The sequence below is a fragment of the Anastrepha ludens genome, chromosome 6 (assembly GCF_028408465.1).
Source record: "Anastrepha ludens isolate Willacy chromosome 6, idAnaLude1.1, whole genome shotgun sequence".
In the NCBI taxonomy this organism is placed as follows: domain Eukaryota; kingdom Metazoa; phylum Arthropoda; class Insecta; order Diptera; family Tephritidae; genus Anastrepha; species Anastrepha ludens.
Window position 1 is genome coordinate 99,757,498 of NC_071502.1, and position 12,920 is coordinate 99,770,417.

The 12,920-nt window shown below is 37.4% G+C and overlaps 1 protein-coding gene across 1 annotated transcript in view; it reads right to left on the reverse strand.

Moving 5' to 3' along the window:
- LOC128867194 (uncharacterized) overlaps positions 1-12,920 on the reverse strand; it is an 85,485-nt gene that overhangs the window by 22,052 nt on the left and 50,513 nt on the right. Inside the window, exons 2-4 of the mRNA XM_054108296.1 lie at positions 10,162-10,284; positions 4,986-5,667; positions 4,385-4,722 (exon numbers count right to left, since the gene is read on the reverse strand). Coding sequence (XP_053964271.1) covers positions 4,385-4,722; positions 4,986-5,667; positions 10,162-10,284 — 1,143 coding nt within the window. The remainder of the gene's footprint in view (positions 1-4,384; positions 4,723-4,985; positions 5,668-10,161; positions 10,285-12,920) is intronic.

A 12,920-nucleotide genomic window follows, 5' to 3' on the forward strand; every position in this document is an offset into this window, starting at 1 on the left:
CTTGGAAAGAGCACAGCTCTCAGCAGATATTTGACTGGAACCTAAGAAGCAATTTCGACCAAAGCAACAAAATTTAGAAGGATACCGGCAAGATGGGCCCGCTGCAAACGATAATGAACTAGTGAAAGTAAGAAAGAATTTGTTTCCTTGTAAAATTCAAACCAAGCCTCAAAATACTTCACAGATTTGCGAATGCGTTTGAAGTTCTACCAGATAATTTCTCGAATGGTAGCAGAGCTAGGTTAGGTTTGGTTAGTCTGGTTGGCAATAAGCTACGCATAGACCTTTTGGTCCCTAGCGATACTAGATGAAGACCGACCTCTATGAATACCTAAAGCTTTTGGCGAATCTAAGCAGCGCTGGGAGATCCGCTTTTGAGACGTCCTCCAGACCCTCAAACAGTGGGACTTCCAGACATTTTAGACGCGTTTTTAATAAGGTCAGACAAACGCGCAGAAGTTGTTCTAAAGTTTCCTCAACATCCTCTCTGCATTTCCTGCATTCGTCCGTGTTAGCAATCCCTATCTTGTACGCATATGCAGCCAATAGATTGTGGCCTGTTAGCAAACCTATGATAGTTCTGCAGTTCTTTCGCGAGTGCGTAACTACGAATTGAGTCAGTTTTTTGTCGTTAGTTGTACACATAACTTTTGCTGTTTTGCATGTGTTCAGATTAGTCCACCTAGCTTCCACTCGCCTTTTCATGTAGTTTTCCATTTTATTGTATATTGTATTTAGCGGTTTTGGTATTCCGTTCTCTTGTTCAAATGGTAGTCTAACAGCACTTTTTGCTATCTCATCTACTATTTCGTTCCCCATAATGTCTTTGTGACCAGGTACCCAATAGATACGCAGCCTACTGTTTGCGGCTAGCCTTTCTATGGCCTCTTTGCTCCGTCGAACATTTTTGGACTTTATACAATATGAGCTTATTGCTTTTATTGTAGGCTAGCTCCGCGGCTTTCCCCACAGCAAAAATTTTCGCTTGGAAAATACTGCTGTGGTCTGGCAGCTTGATAGGCTGTCTTATCCCTAGTTTTGAGCAGTAGATACCCGCTTCCACTCCATCTAAAGTTTAAGAGCCGTCTGTATAGATATGAAAAGTTCTATGGCCAGGCCTCATGCCTTTGTGCCATCCCTCCTCTTCAATTATAAGGCGAAACCTTCTCTCCCAACTAAAGTACGGAGTCACGTAGTCCGTGCAACCTGAGCTTCACTTTCCTATTGAGCTGTGTCCGAAGGTTCTGCAGGTGAATACTCCAGCAGCCACCAACCTCCTCGCAAATTTCGCTGCCAGGTTTTCCGCCATAAGGACAATAGGTGGCATGCTGAGTATCATTTCCAGCGCCGCCGTTGGAGTGGTTTTCATTGCTCCTGTTATGCACAGAGCAGCGAGTCGTTGAATCCTTTCCAGTGGCATTAAGTATGTCAGTTTTCTTGTCGCAACCCACCATACTAAGGCCGCATACAGCAATATCGCTCTAACTACTGCCGTGTAGCACCAATGCATCTAGCAGAGTTCGAAACCATACTCAAATTAATTTTTGTGTCAGACAAAGCCCATTTAATCATAAACAAGCCCTGAAAATTAGCGAAATTGTTAAATGTGATATATAAAATATTCTAACACCTAATTCTCCATGAGAGGAAAGTTTATACTGGCAATGCTTTAGTTAAAATTTTAAGATACACTTATTTCCTAAGCTGTTTGGCCCGTCTAGCCACACTATATGGTACCAAATTTTTTCACCAGGTCTAAGTGCAATCAAAAAGTATGCAAAACGAAGTCCTCAATTTGAAACATTTTACCCCGCTCTTGTACTCATATATTCGCGTCTATATTTTTATTCATAGAGAATATTTTCAAAAATAAAATAAAATAGGTCCCACGAAAAAATGTTTCTTTATCAAGTCGGAACCTTTTCTCCCCGGCCTAGTGCTCGCATATTTGTGTCACGCTTTTGTGATGGAGTACAAATTAAAAAATTTAAGTGGCAAAACAAAACAAAAAATTAAATGTTTTTCTTTATCTCGCCGAAATCTTTTCACCCCGCAAGAGTATCCATGTATTCTTCTCTATATTTGCCTCTATCAGGCTGGAAACCTTTCCACCCTCCTTTGTACCGTATATTTGAGCTATACACTTTTCAAGGATAATAAATTGAAACTCAAAATGCAAAGAGTATACAAAAACAAAAAAATTCTTACCGCGCCCTCGTACGCTTTAATCCATTTTTAAGGAAACTTTATTGTAAAATAAAATAAAAAAAATTAAAAAAGAGAAGTTTTTCCTTATCGGGCAGAAAACTTTTCATAAAGCCCTCGTGCGCATATATACCTTTATTCATGGAAAAGTAACATGAAAAAAATTTAGAAAAAGAGCCTAGTAATATTAGGCTGCCCATGGATTTTTGAAAGAGAAACTTTTTACTGGCCCCTCGTACGCATACATTAGCGTATTTTAATTTTTATGGAGAATTCATTGAAAAGTGAAAAGAAAATATCCGAAAGAATAATTTTTTTCTTTATCCGCCTGGAAACTATCCATCCCACCCTCGTACTAGTATAAATGTGTACATAGTTTTGAAAAGAGATATTGAAAAATTATATGAAAAATCCAAAAAACTTGTTTTCCTTTCAGGTAACAAATAAAAAAAAAATGTTTTTCCTTATCATGCCGGAAATTTTTTATCCCACACTCGTACGCGTACATTAAGGTCTATCAATTTTTATCGCGAATTTATTGAACAATGAAATGAAGAAACACAAAGTTCTTTATCAGGCCGAAAACTTCCCACCCCGCCCTCGTACTAGTATAATCGTATACATCATTTTTGAAGAAATTGTATATGAAAAATCAAAAAAAATATTTTTCCTTTCAGGTCGGCAATATTTTACCCCACCCTTGTACCGGTATATTTGTGTCTATGCATTTTTTGATTTAGATTATATTGAATAATAAAATGAAAAGTTCTTCACCTTATCATTCCGGAAACTTTTTACTCCACCCTCGTACGCGTACATTAATGTCTGTAAATTTTTATCGGAAATTTATTGAAAAATAAAATGCCAAAACCCAAAGAAACATTTTTGGAAAAAAGAGGAAACTTCTTCATCAGGCTGACAACTTTATATGCCACCCTCGTGCTAGTATAATAGTGCTCATGCAATTTTGAAGGAGATTATATTGAAAAGTTATATGAAATCTCCAACAAAAAAAATTTTCCTCTCAGATCGGCAACATATTGCATCTCCCTCGTACTTGTATATTTCTGTCTATCTAATTTTGATTTATATTATATTGAACAATAAAAGGAAAAACTTAAAAAAAAATGTTTTCTCGTTCAAGTCAGCACAACATATTACCCCACCCTCGTACTTGTATATTTGTGTCTATCTAATTGTGATTTATATTATATTGAATAATAAAATGAAAAACTTAAAAAAATGTTTTCTCGTTCAGGTCAGCAACATATTACCCTACCCTCGTACTTGTATCTTTGTGTCTACCTAATTTTGATTTATATTAAATTGAATAATAAAATGAAAAACTAAAAAAAAGCTTTTCTTTATCATGCCGGAAACTTTTTACACCCCCTACGTATTTGTATACTTCTGTTTATGCATTTCGAAGAATTTTATATAGTTTGTCGTGATTTTACATTCAGGATTCTTTTAATGCTAACCTAAAAGCACAGCACAGCACAGCTATGAATAGTTTTAGAACAGATTTTCAAACATTATTGACATTTATTGCCACATTCCGTAAAAAGCAGCGCTTAAAAGAGAATGCAGTAAAACTATCTACGAGACGAAAGTAAATTTCTAATATTGTATTAGAGTTACATGCCAATAAAATAATCTTTACTACTCATACACGTGCACAACCTACGCTTCCTCTTACCACGCACAAACATACATACCTACACAGTTATTCGATTTAAATTTTTTTCTTGTTTTTCTATTCTCTATTCTCTATTTTTTTTTTTTTTTGTTTTTTAATGCACTACACACGTAGATGAAGAATAGTTTAAGTAGGCAGAATAGGAAAGGAATATGTACATATATAAGTATAGTGGCATGTAAAAAATGTAAAAGTCAAAATGGCAATAAAATAAAAGTGCATGACATAGAGTGTAACGAGTTTGTGAACGAATGAAGTGAACATAAGAGGCAAGTTTCAAATTACAGGATGCTTCTAGACAGGACACAGTAGAACATAATGCGACCATCATTCGAATCAGCATCAGTGCAGCTACATGTTTTACGAGGACACAGTTCAAACGACTTTTTACGAGTTACAATTAAATTCTAGGTATTTATGTATGTATGTAGGTAGGTTCATCAGCAATTAACACACAAATTCACCGCCATTTACTCATACAAATTGCCTCGCGCGCCCAGAGCGACTAAAACGAACGCCACCGCCACCGCCGCGGACACCACCGCCGCCGCTCCCATAGCCGCCATAACTGCCAGTAGTGCTGCGTAGTGCACGATAAGAAGGTAAGAAGCCTGAACGATAAACGGAACCAATATGTCGTTTCTGTTGTGGCGGTCCGTAAGGGGGGTCAGTGTCTGGTGCCTCTGTAAACTCCAATGAGTTCTCATCCTCCATGGGCACTTTGTCCGGTTCAATACTGCCAATTAACGCCATAAAATTCGCTTCGGGCGATGGTTGATTATTTTCGATGCCAAAAAGTTCGGGATCTCTGGTGGTATCTTGAGACGAATGTGCATAGTGGATATATATTGGATTGTATATAGTTTATAATATATTACAAAGTATGTAAATGTATTGTCTAATAATGTGATAAATATGCATACATAGGTAGATATGTGCGTACGCGCATATATTTACATATTTTCAAGCCGTTCAAGCTAACTTTCACTTATTTACACTTCTGCGCTAACTTATGGGCTCTGCCTAATTTACAATCCCTTCCTAGTAACACAATTTTACGCAATATTTTTCCATCACTTACCTAAGAAGCGTTTTTGTGCGCGTCCAAAGTCACCCCAATCCAAATCAGCATAGCTGGGATACAACCAATAGTTGGGTACAACATCGACATAATCTACTTCTCTACCAAACATATTTGCTGGCAAGTAAACCTCATCCTCATCACGTTTCTGTTGTATGCCATGCACCGGTGAGCCCTTCAATGCGCCAATATTACGTTTCTCAGCCGGTGAAATGGTTGCCTGTCGTCCGTGTGAATTATAACGTGCCACAGCAGCCATATTGCGTTTGCTGCCATCGCCTTTGGTAAGCAGTCCGAGTCGTGCAAGTGTAGCCAGATTGCGTTTGCCATTCTGTGGCAACTGATAGTCACGTGCTAGTGTGCCGATGTTGCGTTTGCCGTAGATGGCGAAGTCACCGCTGCGCGCCAAAGCGCCCACATAACGCTTATCTTCGTTTGGCATTGTTGGATCGACTTCGTCAGGATCTGGTAATGAGGGCAATTGTCCATTCTTGGCGAGTGTTGCTAAGCTGCGTTTGGGATGTAACATACCTTGGGCGGCCAAAGCGGCTACGGAGCGCTTGTCCTCGTCGAGGTAGTCATAGTCGACGGCTTCCGAGTTGGTGGATTGGTCGTTTTCATTGGCGGCAGCTAGTTGACGTTCGCGTAGCAAATTACGCAATTGATTACGTAGAGCGGAGGCCTATGGAGGAAAGAGAGTGGAAGTGAAGAGAAAGGGTAATTAAATATTAAGCAACTAATTTATATAAAATTATATATTTTAACATAAACTTGTCTCTAAACAAATTTCTGATTTCTTAGTAACTGCGTGCAGAACGAAAATCTGCTGGCTATGCGTCTTCAAAAATTTCTTTAAAAAGCAGATTCAGGCTTGAAATTGAAATTTGAAAATGTCGAGCCACAGAGCACCAGGAGATTCGGTGGCTCCTAAAACACTCAGACTAAAAAGCCCATTGTATTTGAAGCTCTGGAAAGGGGGTAGATAGTCAAGGAGGGAAAGAGAAAAGTATGAGAGAAAGAGATAGGAAAGAATAGAGACAGAGATATGGATAGTTAGTCCTGTGAGAATTTTCCAGATTCTTTGGCAAAAAATTGTAAATATCCTCCAGTTTTAGAGAACGAATATTACTCATTCTCATGACATCAGAACCCAAAACTCGTAGCCGTGCTCTAGCAAAGGCAGGACACTCACAGAGAAAGTGCTCAGTGATATCCGCCTCCTCCAAGCATAACAGGCATACTGGGTCCTCATTGATTCCAATGGTGGTCCTATGCTGACCCCATGGGTTCTGTCCTGTAATGATACCGACCATCAACCGAACGTCTTTCCGTTATTTATTCGCTGTATTAGCAAAACTATGCTTGAATGAGTATAAAAATGCAGAAGATTGCAGCTCTCGCGGCTTGAAAAATGAGTTAATATTGCTTTTGGGTATGTAGGCCTCTTTGATTCGCCAAGAATAAATGAAGCAACTGGTATAAATAAAACTATGTGGATAATGCTGGAAAGTGCTGCCAAAAATTACAATTGTTTGTGAAAATAGTAGGTTATACCAGTTTTATGAGGTATAACCATACTTGCTAGCAGCAAATCTTGCTCCATAACTTTGCTGTAGCTTTCACATGCAAATTTTTCATCTAGTGGGCAGCGTAGAGAAGTGGCGAATCGAAGAGGTCTATAGCTACATAACCACACCGAATCTCAACTCCTACTCAACATACGGCGACGCCGAGCAACATTTGCAAGAAATTCAGTCTTTATGTAGGGCATAAATATGAAGATTTGAGATAAAAGATGTGGATATTCCAGTTAAGTACTAACTAAAGTATGTACTGTTCGCCCACGAAGAGACGGGACAGTCTTTTAAAGCAAGTTTATTATTGCATTATAAAAATTATTCTGAAAGCAGATGCAATTACCCAATTAAACATTTGAAGGAAGAATACTGAGAGAAATACTGGCTCCAGTACAAAAAGAAAATGGTCTCTAACGCATCAGATATAAGGAACTCGTACAAGGTGCAAACGTCGTGTGGCTTATTAAATCACAGGACACCCGATGGCTAGGACATGTTTGCAGAATGCCACATGAACGAATGCCTAGCAATGTTTCGGATGCATGGTGAAAAGCGAATAAAGCTACCACAAAAAAGCTAGTTAGACGACGTTGACGGCGATCTAAGAAGCATAGGGCCGGCCAATTACCGCAGTATGGCTATGGGCCGAGATGCATGGGCTAAAAATTGTGGACGAAGCTAAGGCTCATACCGAGCTGTAGTGCTATGCATCATGATGATGATAAACATTCTTTTTCTTCTTGATTGGCGCCATAAGCGCTTAAGCGATTTTATAAACATTACCGAGCAGAAATTCCTTCAATAGGCGGTTGTGAGTTGATTTCGAAATAAACTACGTAAAAATTACTGAAAATCAGAAACTGGCAAAATTTTCATGATTTAAGAGTGGCCACTTAAAATATTCAGAGCCTTCAGGGGGAGACATTCTTGGCTGGTTTACATCCTTGGATTGTTTATGACCACCTCCGCAGACGTTCTTATTTGAATTTTTGCCTAAAGTAGTTGACTATAAGTCTAAGCTGCATTTGCTGTTTATTGACTTTGAAAAAGGCGTTCAACAGCAACAATTCAGAAAGCATCTGGTCTGCTCTGCGAAAAAGAGGTGTCCCAGGTAAGCTGACTGCTCTGATAAGGGGGACCTACAGAGACGCGAGCTGCTACGCCTTGCACAAAGGATTGCTTTCTGAGCCTTTTCAGGCGTTGAGAGGTGTACGACAAGGATGCATATTGTCATTAATGTTACTTCTCCTTGCCATCGAGGACGTCATGTGCGCTGCTTCTAGTAATGAAAATCAGCATACAGATATTCAGCGGCAGATACCTGAATATATACCTGCTTTACGCGGATGATAACTGCTTACTATATTAGCTTATAAACTTTGCGACCTGAAACTGCTTACTCAAGCCATGCAGGAAAAACTTCAAGGTACCGGCCTCAATATCAACGCTATAAAAACGCAAGGGCTGCATCTCACTGAGGTCATACCAGAGCCGGTTGAAGTGGGCACACTGCAGTATGTAGAGAAATGTTGCTACCTTGGCTGCATGGCCACCCTCGAAGGCGACTCTGAAGTAGATGTTCGGTGTAGAATTAACAAAGTTATTTCGCCATTTGACATCCTCACGCCGTTGTATCAAAATAACAATATAAGCATACCAAATTGCGAATATGTAACGCAAATGTTTAATCCGTCCTCCCTTATGGTTGGAGACTCTGCAAGCGTTTGTCAACCTCCTAATATAAGTTAACACATGAAAACCCTCACCACCGTGACACATGAAACCGTTTGCTGCAGGGCAGACGATAGCTTAGGAATTCTGCCAAAATGCAAGCGCGTGAACTGGTCGCATCAGCGTATTCCCACGCCTTATGAATCCAAGCTTACCTGCGAATGCTACAAGCGCAACCTGAACCAAGAATGCCAGCGCGAATGCTACAACAACAACGTAAGCGCAATCTGAACCAAGAATTCCAGCGGGAACGCTGCAACAACAACGCAAGCGCAACCTGAACCAACAATGCCAGCGGAAACGTCCACAACAACAACGTCAACGCGAGCTACACCAACAGCTACACCGTCGCCGAATTGTGCCATATAAGTAGGTGAAATTATTCTTAAGTACTCAGTTGTAATTAGCTCTTTAATAAACCAACAGCGCATAGCGCTTAAAAAATAACTTAGTGTTTTCAATGAGCACATAGTGCTCAATAACCACAATAATAGTTTGTTTCAATGAGCACATAGTGCTCCATACCAACAAACCATAATTTATATCCAACTCGAACCTGCTAAAGCTAATCTGCTTGACGTGTCAATTGAAATTCGAAAAAGTAAGTGGCAGTGGATAGGAAATACGCTTAGAAAAAGTGGTGATAATGTTGCTGGGCAGGCCCTACGTTGGAACCCTTTCCAATAAGCTGGCCGGGTGGGCCATGTACCATCAGATGAAGCTCAACAGAAGCTGAAATGAACTCTCTTGACCTTTCATGGAACGAACTGGGATATATAACTGAAAACCGTGTCCGTGGCGAAGAGGCGTAGTTGACGATTTATGCTCCAATAGGAGTTAAAGAAAAAGTACATTAATATAATATAATGATTTATTAGCTCTAATAATTCTACTGTAGCCAAGCCATTGCCATTCGCTCTGTGGATGTGAAACATTAAGTAATAGAAAAAGGGGTTTCTACCAGCGGTCCCCTCTTCGCCGGCAATAACAACTTTCTCGAGTATATTTCTGCAAGGAATAAGGTCTTTATAAGATGTCTCTCGGAGACACCTGAAATTACACAAATTGAAAGAGAAGCTCGTCGAAATAGCTTTCCACGTTGTCTGTATTTGACTGCTCTATGCCAATTGAGGCATTTTTTCAAGCCTAGGTGACCGATTTTCAGTGGTGGTCAAAATTCTTAAGTACTAAATTCAATATACTAAATATTGCTAGTATTAAAAACTTAGCTTATGGTGTTTACTTCTTATTGTCGAGTGCCTTTTTGTTAGAAAAATAAATGTTATTTTTTTCATTTTCATTCATCTTTACTTTCAGTTGTCACTTGAAATACTGAACCCGACCAATATCACTTAGCTTTTTACCGCAGTAATGAAGAGAAAGAAGAAAAAAGGACTAAAATTTAGGCAGAGAATACTGTGGGCATTATTGTGTTTCCCCCTTCTATTTTGCTCTGTTAACAACTAAACCCTTTCAGCTCGATTAATAAATTGTTAAACTTTTTGCGCGCCTTAAATTTTCTTTGAGACATTTTTAAATAAGCAAGATTTTTTCTCTCCCTCTCTCTCTCTCTCTCTCTCTGTCTCCTGTCACTTCCATCAATGAAGAAAAAATCAATGAAGAAAGCGTGTGCAATTTCGAAATCAAATACATTTGTTTAGGCCATCTTGAATCACTGCATCATCCCTTTGCTCATTGAAAGCAGAAAGATTTCCGCTAAACATAAAAGTTCCATAGGGGAAAAATAAGAGAAAATCGAATAAAATAAATAAAGAAGAAATACAGAAAGACAGGCACTCCACTCACCCTCATTATATAATAAACAGCTTAACAACAAGAAAATGTACACGCGCGATATTCGTACTTACATGCAATTGATATACAGGATTTGGATACACAAGCTGATTTATCATCGAATCCAGGTCGTAGGGTGGGCCAGCGGGACCGTCAGCGTCAACGGTAACAGCCTGAACTACGCACTGTTGTTGTAGCTGCAAAATAAAAAGCGGGAGAAAAATACAAATACAGTAAATTGATTGTAGGAAATAAGAAAGAATAAAACGTTGAGGCGAAAGAAGTGGGCGCTTGAGTTAGTGAGTGAGTGAGCGAATGTGTGAGTAGTTGAAGGAGCATTTAAGAAGGGTAGACGAGTGGGACGAATAAATGTGCAAATAATAAAATACTCACTGTGTGTGTGCTTGTAGAAAGAAAAAAAAAAGGTTTCTGCAATAAAATGCAGGAGGTAGAAAAATAAATTGTTTTGCGCAATACAATAACAACAAGTGGTAAAAGAAGGATAGCGCAGCTCAAGTTACGCCTGTTAATTTAACATGAATGCGCAACAAGTAAACGTTGCTGGTGCTGGGATTTGAAGTTTAAATTGGAAAGTGATATTAAAATTCCTTCGATCCGTTTCTCATTTTTCATTTTTTATTTGAATTTTTCATCCTTTTTCTCCCCTTTTTTCTGTGACATCAAATGAGATGCCATATCGATAATAAGGCAAATTATAGTTGTGTAGCTGCTGATTGGAGTGTTGGTGAATTGATTTGCGGAATTCGCCTGGGTCATGACTTCCTAATTAACTTTAAGGCTGAATTGTTGTAGTTTTTTAATCTTCTTACTTAAGAGTTACGACACCTAAGGCCAAGTAATGTCTTCTCTTTCAGAAAAGGGATTATTTTCGTTTTTATTCAAAAAAGGCATTCCTCTTTTCCTTTTCATCTTCAAGCTATTTTGCGACACGTGAGCGTAATGTGAGAGGAATGCACTTATTGCTTCTCAGCAATTGGGATATTTTATATCAAAGACTTTGCAGTTTGTTAATTAATGACGACTAAATGTGAGTTGGCGGCCCCCATAGCCGAATGAGTTAGTGCGTGGCTACCATTCGGAGCACACAGAGAGCACGTAGGTTCGCATCTCGGGAAACACCAAAATTAAGAAAATGTTTTTTCTAATAGCGGTCGCCCTCGGCAGGCAATGGCAAACCTCCGAGTGTATTTCTGCCTTCAAAAAGCTCCTCAAAAATATCTGCCGTTCGGAGTCGGCTTGAAACTGTAGGTCCCTCCATTTGGGGAACAACATGAAGACGCACACCACAAATAGCAGGAGGAACTCGGCCAAACACCCAAACCGGGTGTACGCGCCTATTATATATATGTATATTATATATAAATGTGAGTTGAAATTGTAATAGTAACTTTGTGTATCAGCGGATTTGTGTCACTACTGGCATTCATTTTTTTTTTTTGTTTTTGCTCCTAAGGCAAATCTGGTGGAAGCAAAAATAATTGCTCCGTAGAGCAAATAATAAAAAAGGATTTGCAAATAATTTAGCAAAGTCTGGGTAATAGTTTAAGCTTAGTTCAAAATATATGTTTCACTAAATTATTAACCAAAAATTACATTTTTTAAGGCAAGATTTTCTAATTAAAGTTCTGATCGAAAAATATTTAAAAAAAGTCAATTTAATTAAAAATTTAATTTTTTTAAAGAATTTCTTCAAAATTTTTCTCTTAACCAAATTCTTTGTAAAACATCAAATTTTTAATACATACAACTTTTTATAAAGGGTGGTTAAGTTTTAAGGGCCGGTGTTGATTTGGAATAATATGCAATTTTTTTAAGAAATTATTATCATTTCTCTTTATTATGATAATATTGGTATAGCTCAATTACGCATGAAACAAAATATCGGCCAAATGGCGATGGTCCAAATTTTCGATGACGCTAAGGCGTAATTGAGGTTTTATGCCGTTAATGTGCCGAATTATTTCATCCTTTAGCTCTTGAATTGTTGCTGGCTTATCGACGTACACCTTTCCTTTCAAATAACTCCAAAGAAAGAAGTCCAACGGTGTCGTTGACGTTTAGGTGTGGTTCACATTCAACATCGGCCCTTGAAATTTAACCAAATCTTTGAAAAATGGCGCCATGTTTTCCGAGTGACTTAATAAAATATCAAATACTACTTTTTAAGTTTATAAAAAAAAATTGCGCAAATTTTTCAAATTTAGATTAAATTTTTCAAAATTCGCTAATTTAAGCTGGGGTCAAAGCATAAAAAAAAAATTATTAAAAAATTCAAATTTTTACATTTAGATTTGGTAATTAAAGTTTTATTCAAAACATTTTTTTTTTTTTAAATATTTATTAAAATATAAACTTTTTTAAATTTTGATTTATTAATTAAAGCTAGGTTCCAAATATATTAAAAAAAAAATTATTAAACAATTTAATTTTTTAAAAGTATTTCTGCAAAATATTTCTCTTTACCAAATTCTTTTTAAAAAATTTAATTTTTTAATAAATGAAATTTTTTCTACAATTATTAAAAATGGCGCTAGTTTTTCCGAGTGACTTGAGAAAATATCAAATATTATTTGTTGAATTTATAAAAAAAATTTTGTAAACTTTTAAAATTTAGATTTGCTAATTAAAGCTTGGTTCAAAACATATTTTAACGAAATCTTTTATTAAAAACTTAAATTTTTAAAATTTTGATTTGGTAATTTAAGTTTGGTTCAAAACATATTTTTAATATGCTTTTTATAGAAAAAAAATGAATTTTTTTTAAATTTTTTCGCGTTTAATCGTTTTTTCATTTATTTTATTAAATATTCGA